Source organism: Quercus robur, chromosome 8 (assembly GCF_932294415.1).
Source record: "Quercus robur chromosome 8, dhQueRobu3.1, whole genome shotgun sequence".
Lineage (NCBI taxonomy): Eukaryota > Viridiplantae > Streptophyta > Magnoliopsida > Fagales > Fagaceae > Quercus > Quercus robur.
In genome coordinates, this window is record NC_065541.1 from 4,094,500 (window position 1) to 4,116,456 (window position 21,957).

A 21,957-nucleotide genomic window follows, 5' to 3' on the forward strand; every position below is an offset into this window, starting at 1 on the left:
GCTCTACATTACTAAGATTACTTAGAAATCTAGTTTGACCAAATATATAATGTGCTACAAAGCAAGGCACAATAAATTATAGTAGTGTGAATCTAAAAGATAAACACAACAGAAATGGTGCTTCAATAATCAATTTTATGCATCAAAACTAGTTGCTACATTTCCATAAGTTAAGTTATATCCTTACACAATTACTCCCTCAAATTTTTCAATAAGCAGTAGCTCAACTATCACCTCCTACCCTTATAAGATCTAGGTAATGGGTGAGATTGTGGGTTCAAGACCCACTGAGGAAAAAAAAAAAAAAAAAATTCGGAAACACAAACCAAATCCCCCAAAATGCACACAACCAAAAATGACTTGAAACGAGAGCACTAACCCAATGGTTAACGATTGAGAAAGTGAAAATTAGGCCGGCGAGGACAAGATCGAAGAGCCAGCAAAGTGAGATCCTAGAGTTGTAGGGATAAACCCTAGAATTGTTGCCTAAGAATTTCTTAACTTGACAAGGTAGGGTTGAGTAAAAAAAAATACTCCACCCTCCTAGTAAAAATTCATAGATTTGTGAAGGTTTAAGAATTTACAAATTATGGTTTTAAAACAAAAAAATAAGTTAATTAAGTAGCTCGTGAACAAGCTTGAACTTGTTTGATAAGAAAATCAATCAAGCATGAGCATATAATATTGTTTGGCGATGAGCTTGTGTTTGAAATAAATAAAACTACATAAACAAGACTAAACTTCTAATACTCGGATTTGCTCGGCTCCTTCACAGCCTTAATTGATTTAATTAGTGGGTCACCCATTGGACTGTAAACGTATTAAAAGTTGTGCTAACTGGAATCAACACATTTATAATATTTTCAAAACAAATCATAAGTAGTAGTACTTTATAAGATTTTTATTTTTTGTTAAAATGCAAATTACACACTCTAATTTTGACTGAAATTCAATTTAGTTATCTAATTTTAATTTTGTTTAATTGAGTTCTCTATATTTTAAATTTATTCAACTCAAGTTTTTAATCAAACTTCGTTAAAAAATTACCATTAAAAATTTTTTCTCTCATTAAAAAAATCTATGAAATTAATAATAATAATAAAAAATTTCATTAGCTTATTTTTTTTAAAAATCATTTTTTTCATTAGTTAATTACATACTTTCTTTTTCTTTTCTTTTTTAAGGAAAATTTAATTACATACTTAATAGCAAATTTTTTTAACTTGAAAAAAAAAAATAGCAATTTTTTTAACGAAATTATATAGTGATCTAATTATACAGCTTAAGACCGGTTTAGGTTATGGGTCAAATATCTCTTATCCTAGCCCATGTTTTGAAAAGCAACCCGGAAACTCATATCGACTTCTTCCGTTGAAACAAAGAGAATTGAAGGCCCTAATTTGTTCGAAAATGAACTCAGTGGCGAGGCAGGCATGGAGGCTATTGAGAGGGCCGAGTCATAATGGAAGCATCGACTCAGTAAGTTGGGGAGGGAACCATTATCAGACTTAGCAATGGAGGGGGATCCGAGTGAAGGTTCGGGACGATAACTTGGAGCAGGCGCTGACGTGGATGCAAAGGAAGATGCAATCGAGCAAGATCAAATGGCTGATAAGGAAGGAGCAGAGGCACCACATCAAGAACTCCGAGAAGCGCATCTTGGCTCGCAAGAACCTCGAGCGCAAGATTCGATCCTAGGACCTCGCTCGCAAGCTCAAAGGCATTCTCAACAAGAAAGTCAATTATCTATTAGATAATGACTCCATTTGAATATGATGTTTGCTTCAAAATCTTACATTATAAGCATATCTAACATGACCACAATCATCGATTTGCATATTTTAGAAAGTAGATAAGCAATGTGTTCCCGCCACTGTCTCTAAAATTGATTCATAACATTGATGTTTGGCTTCTCTTTGTCAAGAGTGACCCATAAAACAAAGTGCTGGATTGAAGCAAATCTTATTATAATCTCAGAGGTTAGAGAGGTTTTTGACTAAATAGTTACAGTATGCATAATCTTCAGAGTTAGAGATAATCCAACAAATTTTTAATTAGATAAACCCCTAAACCCTTTAATTGAGAAAAGTAATGCAAGCTGAAAAATAAAAATTAGATATAAAGCATAAGTTTGAGGAGTACATACAGTTATGGCCTTTTGCATATACATTTTGCACATGGCTTGCAAAGATTGTCCTTTTTTTTTTGGGGGGGGGGGGGGGGGGGGTTCTGTAGATAAACTATTTCAAAAGGTAAAGCATAAATGTCTTCAATTTCTAGACACCAAGGTTATATTGTCCTACTATACTGAAAGATGTACACCTTCATTGCATTCCTCAGGTGCCTCATTTAAGTCCAACAGATATGTAAATGCAAATCAACATATATTGAAGACTAAAGCCCACATTAGCTCTAAAGCTTGGATATTTAGCTCTCAAAGATTAGTTCTTATACTCCTATGACTATATTGAAAAGGCTAATTATATACTAAGTCTCTATCCTCTTAAGTTTGGAATTTCTTACCGATCTGATGAAGAATAGGACTCTCCTCTAGGCCTTGAAAAAATATGGTAAAGAGTATGAGTAGCTGCAAAAATAACATAATTCTTTCCCCTTTCCATTTCAAAAAGATCTAAAATTCCGATCTACATAATCTGGTTCTTCATCTTCCAACCCCAAGAAATTCATAAACACCACTCCATACCAATCCCTACCACTTTTCCCTCACCATACCCAATTCTATACATATTTAATGTCATAGAACCTGATATGAATTCCCAAAAACAAATCTGATTACCCTAAACCCAAAACTTCTGCAACAAATTTCAGATCGCATTTGCATAAATCTTACATTCACTCAACAAAAATAAAACTTACATATAATCAAGGGGTTTCTTTTTTCTAGCATCACTAACTCTTCTCCAGTTTCAAATGCCATTTTCAAATGCTAAAGTCTTCATTGGAGTATTTGACCTTGAATATTAGGCTTGTAGATAGTAATTCAATTATTTAAATAGAAACTTCAAAAGAGGTATTTTGGTGTTTCAATAGACATCTAAACAAACTAGATTTTTTTTTTCCCATATGCATCGTTCATAATGATAAAAATGTTAGTCCACTGCTAAACAACAATTTCAACACTGGTTCAATTAGTATTAAACATTTATTTACTGATGAGAGTCTCTCCTAAAATACTTTGACATCTTACACTCCCACTGACTGATAGATCATATCTTCCTTACTAATTTCTCAAAACTTGTTAATGGACGAGTTTATAAATCAACTTGTTATTGCATCTTGTTCTTACATGAAAATTGTCTTTTTTTTCCTTACTATACATGTGAAATGCAAAGCAGTCTTTTCTAGAGATGTAAAATGTGAGTTAATATTGAGTACTTCAAGGGTAGAACAGCATGATAATGCCTCCTCTCACATAATAATGGATCCCACTAATTAAGTTCAAGGTGGGATTCACCATTTATATGAGAGGAGTAAATACCACATTATTTTACTCTTAAGGTAGGTACCTAATAATTTTCCATAAAATGTAAAGTAGTTGGGCAGAATTTCATACGTTTCTGATGCCTTTTATTGGAACTACCTAAAATGAGTTTGTTCTGTTTTATTTGTTCTTAGCATGGGAGTCAAGCCCATTTGTTACTAATTTTCTTAAATAGTTAGTAAAGAACTTGGGTTGAAATTGCAGAATTTCTTATAATAATCTGATTTAAAAATTATCAAAAAGACCGTGACAATGGATTTTTCTTCTTTTACATCTTTTGGCTTATTTAATCATCTTTTGATAGCATCACGTGTAATATGAAAGACTAGACACTGAATTCACATAATTATAAGATCCAAAAATAAAACCAATCACACAACTAACCTAATACATAAGCTCACCATCAATAACCCATTTTTAAAAAATAAACAACAAATTCAGAGTCATACAGCTTTAGAAAACATCCTGACACATTACCAAACAAACAAGAAAAACATAAACAAAAAAAAAAAATATATATATATATATATATATATATGAAAATATTCTAGCACAAAGAACAAAACCTCAAATTTAAAATGTCCTCATCATACTGCATTTGTTCGCTGAGAAAACACTGGGAAAAAAGATAGAAATATATGTAGAACTTTAACTAGTCCAAGGGCTGTAATCAAATAAGCCAAGTAGTGAATTTCCATGCTCAGCTTGACAATAACAGTAACATGTTCAAACCCCGCTCCAGCTCAATCAAAGCCTACAAACAATTTCGAACTTGAGCTTGTCAAAAATTCTAAAAGCTTGAGCTGGACTTGATTCATTAGTCAAGTTGAGTTTGAGCTCAATATCTAGCTCAAACTTGGGTTCAATATCAAGCTGTTGATCTAATCTCAACCAAAAAAAAAAAAAATCAATTAATGGATAATTACAGAAAACGATGGATTTCCGTTACTGAGCCACGGGAAAATATCACAATTTCTCAATATTAATAGAATCTCATAAAATATAAAAATATCGCAAATGAATGATGCTAGGGACACAATGTTTTTCACAACTGCTTTGTGATTGGAGGAACATCACTTTCACCTAGGCATAGATGACAAGTAATTGGAGATATGAAAGAAAACTTACCAAAGCAGAATGACATATATCAGAAGCAGACTGCATTCGGCTAGAATGCAAGATACATCTTCTTTTATTAATAGTAAAAAATTGGCCACCAAGCCCTAGCGGTCCGGCTTCAGCAATCTTAAGTGACCTCGTTTTTCCACTAAAGTGCTGAATGACTTGAAAACTTTCACTAGATCAGATCCAATATGCATTTCATTCGTCATGCATTGACCCTCTACTTCCACTGCATATGCATACATAACAGTTATGTAGCATTATTAAAATCAAGACCTAAAAGCTTTCTTCAAAATACCCAACAAAATAGAACTCCAAAGAACGAACTTGTACATATAGTACAACATGAAGGAAGTTCTTTCTTCAAAAAAAAATTGAAAGAGTAAAGACCCGATCGAATAATGACACCAAAAGGTATTCTGTCTCTCAGTATCTCTCACACTCTAATCTTCATCTTCATCATTATAACAAATATTTTTTTTTTTGGGGGGGGGGGGGGGGGGGGGCGCTAAAAGAATGAATTTCTTAAAAAGTGATAATCAAGTAAACCGGCACCTTTTGTAGTTTTGTTGTGATTCAACTTTATATGGTCTGAATGAGAACTTGGATGGAACTAATCAAGGGGCTGTACCTGCTATATCTAAGAAAAATCTAACTGAAATTTCCTAGTCATTTGTTATATCATCCAAGGTTTTAGAAAAAAAAAAATAAAACCTTCTATTTTGCACCTTTAGCAAGTAAAGAACACAAACTATATCATTGTACTTAACTGTGGAAAAACACCTGTTAAAAATAGCAGTATGCTAGAGCAGAATTCACGTTAACGATGGGAAAAGAAACATAAAATACATTATGATAAATCTTAAAATTAGGTATCTTGTAGATTTGCATCTGGGATCAGATGATCCAAAATAGTAGACTTATATTCCAACTACAACAAACAGACAAAAATTTTACATTTCCTAACATTGCTTGTGATATGAAAAAAAAAAAAAAAAAAAAAAAAAGACTTATTCTTATTCCCCGGCTCACCTCTGAGTAAGCTCCTTCCTTCTTCGTAGTCCTCTGCCGCAATCTAATACTTCGAAAAGAATTGTTTGTTCTTTTTTCATTGAAGAAAAAGGATCACCCCTCTTCCTTTTTTTGGAAATAGCTCACGCTCACCCGCTATCTCGCTGGGGCCCCCCCTTCTTCGTGGAAAACACGAGCATCTTTTTTAATGCAGGAGGGCATACCACAAGCCGTTATCCCCAATGTAGGCAAACATTTTGCTCCATGAAGCCGAGCTGACTTAGTTTTTACATTTATTTATTTATTTATTTTTTTTTTAAGGGGGAAGCAAATGTCATACAGCAGCAAGAGTCATTTATAAATAAAATAGGAACAATTTTTGTCTTGTGCCCTGATACAGTACTAATCCCATCAAGTTTTGGATTAAACCGTAAAGGTGTATTTCAAAGATAATGTTACAATAAAAACTCAAATTAAGAAGAACACATCTTTTCTTGTTGAGAGCTAATCATCTTGGAACTACACTGTTTCACTGCTCTTGTAGCAAAAGAGTTGTTGATGGAAGTTCTCAAGTCCCTAAAGTTAAAAGCACCTAGCCAAGGGTCATCTTTCCTACTCGAAAGAAGAAAAACACTGACAATGAGTTCTAACCCAATGGTGCGTCATAAATTTACCAATTAAAAAGAGAGAAGAAATGGAAAACATCATTACTCAATTAAACAAAACCACATCCTAGCTAAATTAGTCCAATTTTTTTCATCCAAGTTTGTATGAATTCTCCTATGTTTGAACTGCGAAGTGCCAATGTACCTAACGTAACACTCAAATCTCTGTGTTTCCAAAAGATCACTCAGAACATATCAATGGAAAAGGTTGTCTTTTTATTTCAATGCTATAAGTGAATGAAGATTCTCACTAAAACAAAACACATAAAGAGAGAAGAAATCATTAAAAAATAGAAATAGAAACTTAGAGAGAGAGAGAGATTTACCTCGGGTAAAATTGTATCTTTCGTTGGCCTCAGGATTGGCTATGGGCACAGAGATACGAACAAGACCGCAAATTGAGAGATTTTACCTTCTGGGTTAATGTTTTTCTCTCTGTTTTCTCGCTAACCAAACAGGGAATGAGAGTATTTACAATTTCAAGGGCGGTGACTGTGATGATTGATTTTCTTTTTTTCCTTCTTTTCCTTTCTTTTATTTAATTGGGCTGAATTTAAAGTTGGGTTGGGCTATGATTAATGTCCCGGGTTTAGCCTAGTTATGTCCAGACCCTAAATAGATAATATTAGCCCACACTATTCCCTAATACTAGCTTGTAAGTCATGCTTGCATATACATACATGGGATCTATTTACAAATAAGCATAATTAAATGTATATTAAAATTTTACAAAATTTGGATATAATCTATATATATATATATATATATATATATAAAACCGAAGCCTTTGCTGGCACCACAATTTTCCACGTTAGTATAAAAAATAAAAAATCAATTTTCCACGTCAGCATAAAAAAATAAAAAATCAATTTTCCACGTCTATATATAAAACCGAAGCCTTTGCTGGCACCACAATTTTCCACGTCAGTATAAAAAATAAAAAATCAATTTTCCACGTCAGCATAAAAAAATAAAAAATCAATTTTCCACGTCAGCATAAAAAATAAAAAATAAATAAAAATTATAACTCCTCAAAACCCTAGCAACCTTACCCCTCTCTCAAGTTAAGAAATATAAAGCCACGGTTTCTGCAAACTCTCTCTTTCTCCAAACGTAAGAAGCCCTAAAGCATTCAAGATCTACAAAACCCTAGCAACCTTACCCCTCTCTCAAGTTAAGAAATATAAAGTCACGGTTTCTGCAAACTCTCTCTCTCCAGACGTAGGAAGCCCTAAAGCATTCAAGATCTACAATGCACGGTATAGATTTTAGCTTATAAAGTTCAGCTTTTGTAAGGTTAGTTTGTTTATATATTTAGTCCTTATGTTTAGGTTTAGGTTTTAAGAGATTTATATATTATTACTATGTGGCTGAATTTCCCGTGACATCAGTTTTATGTTTTTTTTTTTTTTTTTATTTGTTTTATGGAAGGTTAGTTTGTTTACATAAGTTATTTATCTCAAAGATAAGGCTTTTATTTCTACCGCAAGAACTATTTAGGTATGTATCCCTTGCAAGCACACATGAACTTAAATTGTCTTTTAATATATGCATGCTTTATTATTTTCTAATAGTTTTCCCGTGCATCGCACGGGTTAGCGACTAGTATTTACATATTTTGAAAATATAAAATACATTATTTACTAATAAAATAAATATAATATTTAAAATTTTAATCGTGAAATTCTCAATTTTAGTTTTTTTTTTTTTTTTTGATAGATTCTCAATTTTAGTTTGTCTAACTATAATAATAATAATAATAATATAAGAAATTCTCAAAGATGTCAAGGTATCAAATTCAAGTTTTGTATGGTTTGGCATCTATTTCAAATATTTAATTACATAAGTAATGAAGTAAAAAAAAAAAAAAAAAAAATTACTTAAGTAATTAAACAAACAAACGTTTCTATTATACAAAATTGTAAAGAAAGAATACTACACATACATAATATTCAAAGGTGATTGATACGTGTAACATACTAACCATCTTTAACAAAATATATATAGAACATGAATCTCATAAAATTTTAATTGGTTAAAATAATTACTAAAAATATAAGTATAAAACATGATAACAAAGAAATAGGAAAATCACTAATTTTTAGGAAGAAAAACTTACGGTAAGTTGAGAAGACAACACAAATAACCTTTGATGTTTGAAGAATAATAGAAGTACAACTTCCTTTTGAAATTGGGTAGAGACTCATGCTAATAACGTGTTGTGAAATAAGGGAAATAGATAAGACTCTTGTATTCAAGTGGTCATCAATAATCTTAAGTTGATTTCTCTTAAATCTGTACATTTACTGTAAAGTAATCCCCCACTCCCCCCCCCCCCCCCCCCCCCTAGACTTTTCACATTCCACTTCTTTTTTTTAACAAGTTATTTTATTTTATTTTTGTTTATTAATTTTAATTCTATAGTTTTCTCACTTATAACTCATTGAGCATAAAAAACTTAAGAAAAATAAATTGGACTCCTTGATTTTTGTGGTTTAGTAAATAGTTTTACCAAAGTTAAGAAAATTGGATGGGACACATACATAAAATTAGACTTCACTTTGAAATTTAATTGAATTTTAGAAGTTTAAGAAAATTTATAAATGGTGTGGCCCTTGTGGCAACATAGCTAGCAATAATTGCTAAGAAAAAGGAGCACATATGGCCTTGACAACACATGGAATCAATGATTCCAAAAGGAAGAGGGGCACTTTAGAAAGGGAAGATACTGAGCTTCAAGGTTGTAATATGATAAAAGAATCACCATTTGAAATAGTAAAGGAACTTTATGAAATCTATTATTGTAAGATTGGTTTGAATAATATGGCATGTGAACTCTATTTTAAAAGTCTATAGCAAAAGTACGTTGACTCCCAATTGCCAATTGGTTTTGCATATAGCTGCCGACAATGTCAAATCCTTCCCACTAATGTTGGCACATTGTTGAATACGAGAATATCCACACAATTTCTCAAGAAATAGAATTGAAAGGTAGAGAAGAAAAGAAAATGCATGGTCCTTTGCTGGATAACTTTAAGAACGTATAGAAGACAAAGAGCAGTAGGTCCATTTTTTGTCTCCCACAATCTTTAGATTATTGTTTACAGATTGCTATAGACCGATCAATCGTCGGAGGAAATACTTTAGATCATTTCTTTTTCCCCAAAGCAATGTCACAATCTGGCTCTCATATTTTTTTTTTCCCTGCATCATCTTTGGCCATAGATTTGATAACTTGTGAAGCAAAATACATCTATGGGACTCTCTATTCCTAAGCCCCTAGGATAGTTAGAAACTCCATTAAGTGTATTTTGTAATATTACATTACATATGCCCTTCTCCAAGATTAGCTTATCTTAGACATTTATGTCAGGTTGAAGTTGCTGCTTTGTATACTTGAGAAGAAAAACAAGTTCAATAAAAGATAAGGTTCTCATTTGTTTCTGATGCATTTCATTGGGTCTACACCAAAAAGAGTTTATTATTCCATTTTATTTATTCTTAGCAGGAGAAGGAGACTATTTTGTATTGCAAAATTTATTCTACTTGTCTGATTTAGAAATTATCAAAAACACCATGATGATGATTTTGTTTTCCTTGCATCTTTTGCCTTATTGTATCATTTATCGTTACATTCAAAATTCCTTATATGGACTAAAGCAAGCTTCAAGGCAATGGTTTGCCAAGTTTTCCACTGCATTACTTCTTTTAGGTTTCACACAGTCCAAGGCTGACTACTTACTTTTCACTAAGAAGAATTCTACCTCTTTTATTGCTCTTTTGGTCTATGTTGATGATATTTTGATTGCTAGTGATAATAAGCAAGCAGTTGATGAATTGAAGATTATGTTGGATCGACAATTCAAGTTGAAAGATCTAGGTGATTTGAAGTTTTTCCTGGGTCTTGAAGTTGCAAGGACTGCTGATGGCATCAATTTATATCAAAGGTAATATACACTTGAGGTATTGGGTGATGCTGGTATGCTAAGGTGTAAAATAGCAAGAATACTTATGGATCATAATCTCAAACTTAGTAAGTATGAAGGGAAGGAGTTGCAAGATCCAAGTTCCTACAGAAGGTTGATAGGAAGATTGTTATACCTTACCATAACTAGGCCCGACATTACTTTTGCTGTGAATAGATTAAGCCAATTCATGGCACATCCTAGAGAACCACATTTGCAAGCAGCTAATAAGGTCTTGCAGTATCTAAAGAGTACACTAGGCCAAGGTTTGTTCTTCTCAAGCAAATCAGAACTACAAGATGTGAAGATCGAATAGATTGTATTATTAGGAGGGCATGACATAAGAAGAAATAAAGGAAAAATAGATGTCCCTGTTACATATACACTAATCCAATGGTGTGGGTCTTTGTATGGGGTAAATATATTTTAAATTCGAATGTTCGAGAACAATTCACAATTATGACACTAATTTGATTCAAAGTTCAAACTCTACTATCTCTCATCATCTAAACTCTACTGTCTTAGCTACATCATAGTTTTAGCACATGACCATACCTTATATTACTTATCATGCCCACTATTTTTGGGCCAAATAGCTAGGAATTATGTGACTTTCTTTCAAGTGCTAAAGGGACGGAACTATCAACCATGTAAAACTGTGGTGGCATCTACCTCAAGTGCATTCAATTAATTGTTGTCTAGGTTATGGAAAATAACAAAATAATTCCATGTGCAAAAATTGGAAGCAACGCTTACCAATTAGGAAAAGGAATACTAGTTACATAATTGCCGAAGAGGTGCAATGTTTAGAAAAAAAATTCTACCCAATGGACATTGGACAATTCGTTCATCCTCAGTGCTGTATAATCCAACCGAAGTGTTGTTACCCGTAAGTCAAAACCACGTAGGAATTGGATTCCTATATTGCGGTGCACGAAACCAAAACCAAGAAGGACAAAACAATCTCCTAGAGTCCTGGTTTAACTAGGATTGTGTCATACATCAATTGCCCAAGCAAGCCACCGACTCAACACAAACCTTTTCAATATATATAGGGTGGGGTGAAGCAAACACAACACCACATCATAATGGAGAAAAAGGCACCATTAAAGGGAGCGAAACATAACAGATCATTGGTTGGGTCTAATAAAGCTCAAATCTTTTGCACTATATCGAATCCAAAAAATATCAACAGAGTTGCCAAGTTTTTTGAACAAAGAGTTACCAAAGAGTATTTGGCTTCATGTTTTGGGTGGTGTGTATATTCTTATTCATATGGTAGAAGTACACGTAGTGATGAAGCAAATTGGCGCAGCCTCTTTCTCTTAAACAAACCCCATTAGCCTAGAGAAAATAACACTGCCACCATTGAAGAGACAAGAATCTATTGGCTATTGCCTCTTATCGTCTAGTCCAACCGAACCTGCTGGTTGCTTGGTCATACTATTGGCAAAGCGACTTCCTTTGATCATGTACTGTCTATTATTAGGAGCTAAAGTGGGGTTTCCGGGAGATAAGCCGAGGCCGTTGGAGCAGTTTGTGGCACAAAAATTTGAGACGGCAACTTGAATGCCCTGTTTGGTGCAATGGCTACTTGTATGCAGCGACATCCGCGTGCAAATATCTTGTAAAATTTCATGACTTTCAACAAGATAGCAGCCTTGAATTTCGGATAGAGATTTTGGAACCCTGGCTACCCATGTCTCGATCAAGGATAGTTTTTTCTGCTGAATATTACTTGATGGAATCTTGTGGCAAACTTTTCTCAATTGAAGTAAAGCATTACAATCACAAGCACATTGTAGGAATTGATATCCATAGATTCGATTTTTCGAAGAAGAAGGAGGAGGAGTGTTCAAAGGTAGAAAGTGCAAAGGATTTGGCATTTTTTGTGAGCTTGGAATATGGCTGGGCGTTTTGTTGTCCTACAGCATATACGCCAGAGATTGAAGGGAATCGTGTATATTTCACTTTGGCTAATGACTCATCTACCAACACTGCAATCCTCTGAGCCTGATATTGAAGAAGTACATTTACCTTACCTTCCTCCCGACTTGTTTGGACTGATTTTCCGGAGTCTAAGTTTTGTTGATTATTTGCACTTTCGTGCTACCTGTAAATGGTTTCATTCTGTGGCTCCATCGATCCAATGGAGAATGGCCTCACAAAGGTTTGAAAACCTTTCTTTGTCTCCATGGCTGACTTTTCTAGAGAAAGATGGTGCTTGTGCTTTCATTGACCCAAGGTGTGGTGACAAATATTTCATCAGATTGCCACAACCATTGAAAGCAACCAATGTCCTTTGTGGCACAAAACATGGTTGGCTGCTATTGATAGTAGACGATGAGTCACCGTTCCTTTTCAATCCATTTACACAAGTGATTCTCCCACTACCATTCTCGGATTCTTCAATTGAGGCATGCACTTCCATTGGCATTTCATCCCCTCCATGCACTTCAGAATGTGTACTAGTTGTGATTCTAAAGAAGAAGGTGGGGTTTTGTATGTTGGGGGATGAGGTTTGGACTGAAAAATTTATAGAAACCGACTTTCTGATTGATGACAATAGCCCAGTTTTCTACAGAGGAGCATTTTATTGTCTGGGTCAGAAAGGAAATCTAGCAATTCTGAAGCTAAATGATGAAGAGCAAGAGGGTACTTTTGCTATTACTTTTGATGTCCTTACCAAGCCTAAACCACCATGCACTGGTTACATCCAAAATTTTCTTGTAGAATGTGATGGTGAGCTCTTATCAGTATTTGTGGGTCCTTTTGGAAAATGGGTTCGAGTTTTCAAGTTGAATGAATCAAAAATGACATGGATCAGGGTTGAAAGTTTGGGAGATTATATGCTTTTTCTTAGTTCCAAATCATCCTTTTCAGCGAAAGCACAAACACCAGGAATGGAAAACAAGATTTACTTTCCTAGATTTTGTGGGCAAAGCATTGTCTTCTATTCACTGGAGACAAGTAAGTATCAATCCTTTCAGAGTGAGGATGTTGTGGATTTTTATAGCTCCAGAGAAAAATTGGACTGTTGTTGGATTGAACCTAGATGGTGCTAGATCACTAAAAGTGGCCGTATGTGCCAGCCTTTGTACTTTGTACATTTTAAATGCCCATTTTTTTGGGAGAAGATTCTGTTCTTGTATTTTTTTTTTTTTTTTGAGAAAACAGTAAGGAAATTTTATTAATAAAAATCAGATCGGAACACAGCGTCCAAATCATCAGGTAGATCTTCTACCCATACATCAGTATCTGCAGATAAAACTGCTCTTCTAGCTAATTCATGAGCTAACTTATTTCCTCCCCTTCCAACATGAAAAAACTGACAAGAATGTAAAGCATAGCCTAATCTCCGAGCATCATCAATCACGTGTCCATACAAGGTTTTGCACTGTCCCTGGGATTGCAAAGCATGAATAACCCCTAGACAATCCCCTTCAACCTGGATATGAAAGAAAGACATTTCTTGAGCAAAAGTGATTGCTCTATGGGCTGCCCGAGCTTCTGCCAATGCAACTGACTGAGGGAGAGCAATTTTCTGACTAAGGGCTGCCATAACTTCTCCTCTATGGTCTCGAACAACCACCCCAATGCCCGCAGAGCCCAAATGATCAAACAGAGATGCGTCGAAATTGATCTTATAACAGCTCTCAGGTGGAGGCGACCACCGTGCTACCAATCTTGGGCCTGGGTTACTGATATGTTTGTTCGCTTCTAGAAACTCTACAACCATAACTTTAGCTCTTTCACCAACTTCATGCAGTGGCCAAGTTCCTTGATTCTCCCTAAGTCGATTTTGTCGCTGCCACAAACTCCACGCAATAGTGGAAAACAGAGCCACACGATAGCCCGAGCTGTTCTGCATTACGTCATCCAACAAATCGAAAAAACTCCTGTGCTTCCTTGTATACAGATTAGCAAAGGTGATCTCTGACCTCCAAACCGATTGAGCATGGGGACAAAGCCAGAGACAATGCAGTAAAGATTCAGGATGATCATCACACATCGCACAGGTATCATCCAACGGAATATGTCTGACCTTCAAATTTTGTTTAGTTGGCAGCGAATCCTTTGCAGCTCTCCAGATGAAGTGGCGAATTTTATTAGGGGTTTTAATCTTCCAAATGCCCTTCCAAACTCTCTCAGCATCAGATGGAGAAGACGAACTCGGGTTTTGGCTAATCCCCTCTGCTGCCAACATACGATACGCACTCCTTACAGTATAGTTACCATCTGGGGTAAGTGGCCACACCAAAACATCTTCCCCATCCCCATCATGCACATAAATCCGTTTGATCATCTCTGCCTCCCATGGTAGAAAGCATTTCTCCAACAAACCCGGATCCCACACTCTTGTATCTGGATAGAATAAATCATGCACTCTACTGATCTCTGCGCCTTGCCGAGGAGAAACAACCTTGCTCTGTCCCTGTTCAGGTAGCCATCTATGGTTCCATATATCAATAGATAATCCGTTTCCCACCCTCCATATAGCACCTCTATTGATGACCTCACGGGCTTGCAAAATACTTCGCCATGCAAAGGAGCAATTAGGATGGACCGGAGCATCCAAAATATTACCATGAGGGAAATATTTAGCACTAAAAACTCGATAAAGCAAAGTATCCCTATTGTGAAATAATCGCCAGACCTGTTTAGCCAACAAAGCATTATTGAATTTCTGAATATCTCTAAACCCCATACCTCCAACAGATTTAGAAGAACACAAAGAACTCCAATTGACCCAGTGAATCTTCCTCGAGTCCCCATGCCCCCACCAAAACTTTCGAATCATGGCTTCTATATCTTTACATAGGCTTACTGGCAATTTAAAAACACTCATGGAATACGTGGGAATGGATTGAACCACTGCCTTGATCATGACCTCCTTACCAGCTTGTGAGAGAAGCTTCTCTTTCCACCCTTGCATTCTCGCCCATATTCTCTCTTTAATTTGTGTAAAACAAGCTTTCTTTGCCCTACCAACAAAGGAAGGAAGCCCCAAATATTTCTCTAAGTGTTGAATGGCAGGAACATCTAGAGAAGATTTAATTGCCTCTTGCATCTGAGCATCTATATTCTTGCTAAAGAATAGGGTAGTTTTATCCTTGTTGATAGCTTGACCGGAAGCTCTTTCATAACAAGCTAAGATATCCTGGATTTTTTCACACTCCACCAAGGTGGCTCTACAAAATAACACACAATCGTTTGCAAAAAAGAGATGAGTGAGTTTAGGTCCATTCCTACATATAGAAAAACCATGAATGTCCCCATGTGTGGCTGCACTCCTAAGAATGGCATTAAGACCTTCTGCACAAAACAAAAACAAATATGGTGAAAGAGGATCTCCTTGCCTCAACCCCCTAGTAGGCTGGATTACACCTTTTGGCTCACCATTGACTAGTATAGAATACGAAACTGTACTAACACATTGTTGGGTTACACGTGTGAGTGAAGTCCCACATTGAATAAATATGAGAAGAATGAGTGGTTTATATAACATAATTGAGCACATACCCATTGGGCTTAGGCCTTTTGGGTTAAAGTGTGTCTCAATATGCTATATTAATTATTCAAGGAAGCTCCCCAAGGTGTTTTCTCCCCAACAAGTGGTATCAGAGCTCATGGTGGTGTGCGGCAAAGGTGGTGAGGTGTTCATGGTCCCTACCCAGCGGGGACAGAGAAAGCCTTAACGGCCCACACATAAAGATCCTGGAGAAGAAAAAAGCCCAACAAAGGAATATTGCTAATGGTGCTAAATAATGGTGTGGTGCGAGGTTCCCATGGACATGGACGTACGGGGTTCCCATGGATGTGCGTGCAGGGTTGACACGTGGTTCCCATGGATGGCGTACGAGAGACCCATGGATGACGCACTGATGAAGTGAAAAGCCCATTAGGCAAGGGGGAGTGAGTAGGACTTGTTCATGACCCACAAAGAGGTCTTGAAAGCCCATAAAGAGGCAGACTCACACGTGAGGGGGAGATTTGTTGGGTTACACGTGTGAGTGAAGTCCCACATTGAATAAATATGAGAAGAATGAGTGGTTTATATAACATAATTGAGCACATACCCATTGGGCTTAGGCCTTTTGGGTTAAAGTGTGTCTCAATATGCTATATTAATTATTCAAGGAAGCTCCCCAAGGTGTTTTCTCCCCAACAAGTGGTATCAGAGCCCATGGTGGTGTGCGGCGAAGGTGGTGAGGTGTTCATGGTCCCTACCCAGCGGGGACAGAGAAAGCCTAAACGACCCACACATAAAGATCCTGGAGAAGAAAAAAGAAAAAAAAAAAAGCCCAACAAAGGAATATTGCTAATGGTGCTAAATAATGGTGTGGTGCGAGGTTCCCATGGACATGGACGTACGGGGTTCCCATGGATGTGCGTGCAGGGTTGACACGTGGTTCCCATGGATGGCGTACGAGAGACCCATGGATGACGCACTGATGAAGTGAAAAGCCCATTAGGCAAGGGGGAGTGAGTAGGACTTGTTCATGACCCACAAAGAGGTCTTGAAAGCCCATAAAGAGGCAGACTCACACGTGAGGGGGAGATTTGTTGGGTTACACGTGTGAGTGAAGTCCCACATTGAATAAATATGAGAAGAATGAGTGGTTTATATAACATAATTGAGCACATACCCATTGGGCTTAGGCCTTTTGGGTTAAAGTGTGTCTCAATATGCTATATTAATTATTCAAGGAAGCTCCCCAAGGTGTTTTCTCCCCAACACACATTCCATAATCAAAGCCACCCAAGACTCCTGAAAACCCATCTTCAACAGAATACTCTTCAAAAAAATCCACTCCACCCTGTCATATGCTTTACTCATATCCAATTTTAGTGCCATAAAACCATTCTTCCCCGTACAACTATTCTTCATGTGGTGCAAAGTTTCAAAAGCAATAAGAATATTATCTGTAATCAATCTATCAGCAACGAAAGCACTCTGAGTTTCAGAGATAATAGAGTTTAGTATAGACTTAAGACAGTTAGCAATAACTTTACTAACTATCTTATAAATCACATTACAAAGACTAATAGGTCTAATTCCACAAAGTAATGTTCTAGAGTTTTTTTTTTTTTTAATTCAAGAGTTAATGTATGCTCCTTGTTAATTATAATCGATCGATCCCATTAAAAAGTGAATTTGCCTTTGCGATAAGTATCGAGGCATTTGGTCTTTTTTTTAAAAAAAAGTATTGAGGCATATACTATAACGAAATATAAGGTTAATCTTGTTTAAAAAAAAATGTAATTACACTAAAACAGGATAATTATGTATTTTTGCTTTGTTCCTATATTTCTCTTTTCATAGGTACTAGGTAGTGGCAGACCACTTTGAGGTGTGGGCTTTGTTTCAATTTTTTTTTTTACTCACGTGAACTTTGATTTAATGTATGTCAACCCTTTTTTCTTTAGGTGATGGATACTATGTTTTAGTATATTTTTTTAATTTAAACAACTAACTAATTTACAATTTTTTTTTTAATTCGCGATCAAAAGGTAAATTTTAGTATTCAAAGTTAAACCCATTTGAAAAAGACTTGAGAAGAACAAGAATCATGAGTTTGATAAACTAGAAATAACATTTGTACAACCAAGAGTCTTGTAACTCAAATGATATTATCTACTCTCCTTTATAGGGAAAACTAAGATTCCAATCTTCTCTCTCCTTTTTCATTATGTAACTATATAAAAAAGAAAAGAAAAGAAAGAACATTTATACTTTTGCAATCTATAGTAACAATAATTATAGAACTTTAAAATAAGTGACATTGAAAAATCTTTTAGAAGAAACTTTCATAAAAATAAAAAATAAAAAAATACAATTTGTATTGATTGACAGGTTAATATCAAATCTTAAATACCCCATTCAACACAGGTTTCAACACAGGACCTCTATATATACGAGCAGAGTCATTTTAATGGTCGTCTTTTTAAGGATATATATTAATATTACAATTAGGTCACTATGATTTTGGAACGTTCACAAAATAATTATAAACAAAAACAAAAATAATAATCATTACTAAAAAAAACATCATAATCATCATTAATGGATTATTAAAGTATGATATAATTAATAATTAATAATTATTATTATTATAAGCATTGCCCTAGGGTGGTATCGGACCATTCCTAAAATGGTGCTGCACCAGGTATCCTCATTGGTCAGTAGTTTGCTTGGGCAGCACATTATAACGTATCTCATCTTCAATGGCTCATGGGAGGACAACCCACGATCATGCCTCCTCGAATAGAATCAAAGTGGACTAAAGAGACTGAATATGACCAATGTGGACTGAATAGGATTGAAGTGGATAGAATAGGACCAACATGGACCAAATGGACCCAATAGGACCAACGTAGACCAAACAGAACCAAATTTGACGTAATAGGACAAAATGCCGATTAGGACCGAAGTGGAAAAATAAATGTGGACAATATTATTAGGGATAATTACAGATTACCCACCTGTGGTTTAGCTCGAAGTTAACTTATCCACCCGTGGTTTTATTTTTGACACTTTACCCACCCGTGGTTCATTTCGTTTATGCTTCGTAACCCACCTCTAATTTTTCTATTACTCTAACAAGTTTCATCAAAAAAGAAAAGAAATCAGATCAAACACTTCTCTCCCACGCACTCTCTCACACTTGCTCACCCACCTGAGATCTTAGATGCTACAATGGCACCCACTTGATTTATTAGTCCGAGAATCATCTAGGTTTTCATCGTGCAAGGAAACCAAGGAAGAAGGAGAACTACAGATTTTGGGTTTTGAGCGTTACCAACCTGTTCATGTTTGGGAACACTTTCGGTCTTAATTTGTTTGTGTTTCTCTCTATTGGGTGGGCTTCAGATCAGCGTTGGGTTGTGGTACTGTGGGTGGACCTGGGTTCGTGGGGCCATGGGTAGCAGCTCGCTGTGGGTCTTAGAAGATGGATAGAAAAGCAGCGGAGATAGGAGCATAGTGTTGGACAAAGATGGAGGCAAGATCGACAATGACAAGCTCATCGATAAGTTTGGCTGTCAAAGGCTTGACCCTTCCCTCATCAATCGCGTCGAGCTTCTAACCTCCCGCAGTGCCCACGGCTTCCTCCACCGCAGCGTCTTCTTTGCCCACGGGTTCTTCTAACTCTCAATGCTAACACACTCTAATAATATATGTATTGAGGGTAAATTGGAATTTGATGGTTGGATTTTTCCACTGTTTACACAGATTTCAATGATATATTGGATGGATGGACGAAAGAGAGAAAGGAAGAAGACAGAGAGAGGATGAGATCTGTGGAGTGGTTGATTTGAGTTTAATTTTTTTGGGTGTGAGAAGTCCCTGAAATATATGTCTGGATTTGAAATTGGGGTTTCAAATATATGCCTGGGTTTGAATTCATTTGTTCTTAAGTTCCATTAAAGTTCTCTAAGTTTTTTTTTTTTTTTTTCTTCCAACAGAGAAGTTGAAGCTGTGATTTTTCTCTCTCTGCATGTTAATTTTCAATGTGTTGCTAGCAATTTGTGACTCTTTTCTGTGGGCTTAATTTTGAAGCCAATCTGGTATAAAATGTAGGATCAAATGTTGTGCTATATTTTTCTTCTTCTTCGTTTATTTGATTTAGGGATTGGGTTTCTTTTGGTTGTTGGGGTTTGAAAAATGGGATTTGAGGCATGGTTACTGATGGATCCGTGGGTTTAGATGTGTGTGGGTGTGTTGATATTTGTATTTTGACTTGGGTTTTGGGATTGTATTTTGATAGATCTGTGGTTGGTACTTTGATGGTATTGCTTGATTTGATTTGTATTAGTTTTCTGGGTGTATGTTCTTCATGTTTGTGAATTGTGAGAAACTAATACCATATTTTAATCTTGTTTTTCTTTTGTTTTTTGTTTTTTTTTTTTTTTTTTCTTCTTGTTTTGGGAGGATAGAGACATAAAATGGGTATAAAAGACTTATTTACCCCTTTTTTTTTTAAGAGAGGTGGGTAACAGAGACTAAACGGAAGTAAGCTTAGGTGAGTATAAAGTGTCAAAAATGATAGCACGGGTGGGTAAGTTAAATTCGAGCTGAACCACAGGTGGGTAATCTATAATTATCCCATATTATTAATATTATTATAATTAATATAATTTATTTAATGATGATGATTATGAGAAATAAATTATTTATTTTATTAAATAAGTCTTATTGAGTAATGTTTATGATAATGATTAGTTGATCCAAATTAAAAAATACATATTTAAGAAAAAATGTCTGAAGGCTTTTTTTTTTTTATCCAAGTTGCCTTTGGTTAGTTCTGAGTTCTCAGATATGCCCATTTGTATATAATAAAAAAAAAATTATAAATGAAAGAATCTTCCAGAACTCCAGAAGGTATCCTTGAAGCATGGAGCGAGCTTACTTTTTCTGGTTGTTTCTTCATCTCACTTCCTATCTCCGCTTCTCCCTTTATTTATGTAGTTTTTCCCCCCTCTTGATCTATTTTTCATCCTCCTTCAAGCTCTAACTCACATCATGGAATGATGATTTAACAGTGAAACAACATTTTTATTGTCCTTCTATATTACCTGGAAAAAAATCATATTACCATAATCTATTACACAAGTTCTTTACCGCAACTATAAGTGGCAAATGTCGTGTGCTAACTTGCCCTTTGTTTAACGACAAATTTCAAAGATTATCCTCCATTTCAAAATTAAAATTTATTGCTTTAAATTTTTAATTAAAGTGTATTTAAAAATGTTAAGTATGAATTTTTCTTATTATTATTTTTTCTTTTTTCAATGGGTTATGGAGAAATTTATCATTGCAAGTGTTTGTAGAATATGGCTCGAATTAGGAGTTTGATTCCTTGTTGGATTTGGATAAAAAAAGGAATTTTATTCCTTTTGGGTTACTGTTGTTTGAAGTTATCAAGCTCTATTAGAAGTTTTGTCTACTACTTGGTTTTGAGTTCTATTTGGAATAGGAGTGATTCTCCTTTTGTGTGTAGAAAAGAAGTCTAATCCTTCTTGGTTTTGGATCTGCTAGCTGACTCAAGTCTCCTATATAAGCATAATGTTGTTGCGGCAAATTGAGGAGAATTCTAAGGTGTGAGAAAAAGAGGCTCTTTCTTGGTTTGGTTATTTCATATTTGTGGGTTGCAATTTGATATAGTGAAATTTGTTCATCGTCGCCGTGGATGTGGGCTATTGCTAAACCATGTAAATCTTGGTGTTTAGTGTCTATTTTCTTTTGGATTAATTTCTTTCGTTTCTATTAATTGTTTGGAGATCTTTTTCAAGCCTAAAATATTTTCACAATCAATCGTGGTAAGTTTAAGCTTCCGCTATTTTATAACAAATTGGTATTAGAGTCAAGGTTCGTTACCTAGGCATTTGGATTTGTTCTCTTTGGAGATTTTGATGATTAGTTTGTGGATCTAATTATTAGGGAGAAAGATGTCAGATGATTCCTCTACAAAATTTTTGGTAGATTCGTCAGGAAAAGCTTTGGCAGAGTCTTCTGCAAAACCTTTGGCTGTTAGGACGAAGGTTTCTAATGCCAAATTTGAAGTAGAGAAATTTGATGGAATGAATAACTTTGGCATGTGGCAATACGAATTTATAGATGTCTTGGTCCAACAAGAGTTGGATATTACTTTGGAAGACAAAGCTAAAGGGATGTCAGACAAGGATTGGG

At 35.4% G+C, this 21,957-nt stretch overlaps 1 protein-coding gene across 1 annotated transcript; it reads left to right on the forward strand.

Annotated features, from left to right (window-relative positions):
* Nucleotides 1–12,421: 12,421 nt before the first annotated feature.
* Nucleotides 12,422–13,330, forward strand: LOC126695714 (F-box/kelch-repeat protein At1g57790-like). The gene has a single exon (XM_050392543.1). The coding sequence runs from the start codon at nucleotides 12,422–12,424 to the stop codon at nucleotides 13,328–13,330; it is 909 nt and encodes a 302-aa protein (XP_050248500.1).
* The last annotated feature ends 8,627 nt before the right edge of the window (nucleotides 13,331–21,957 follow it).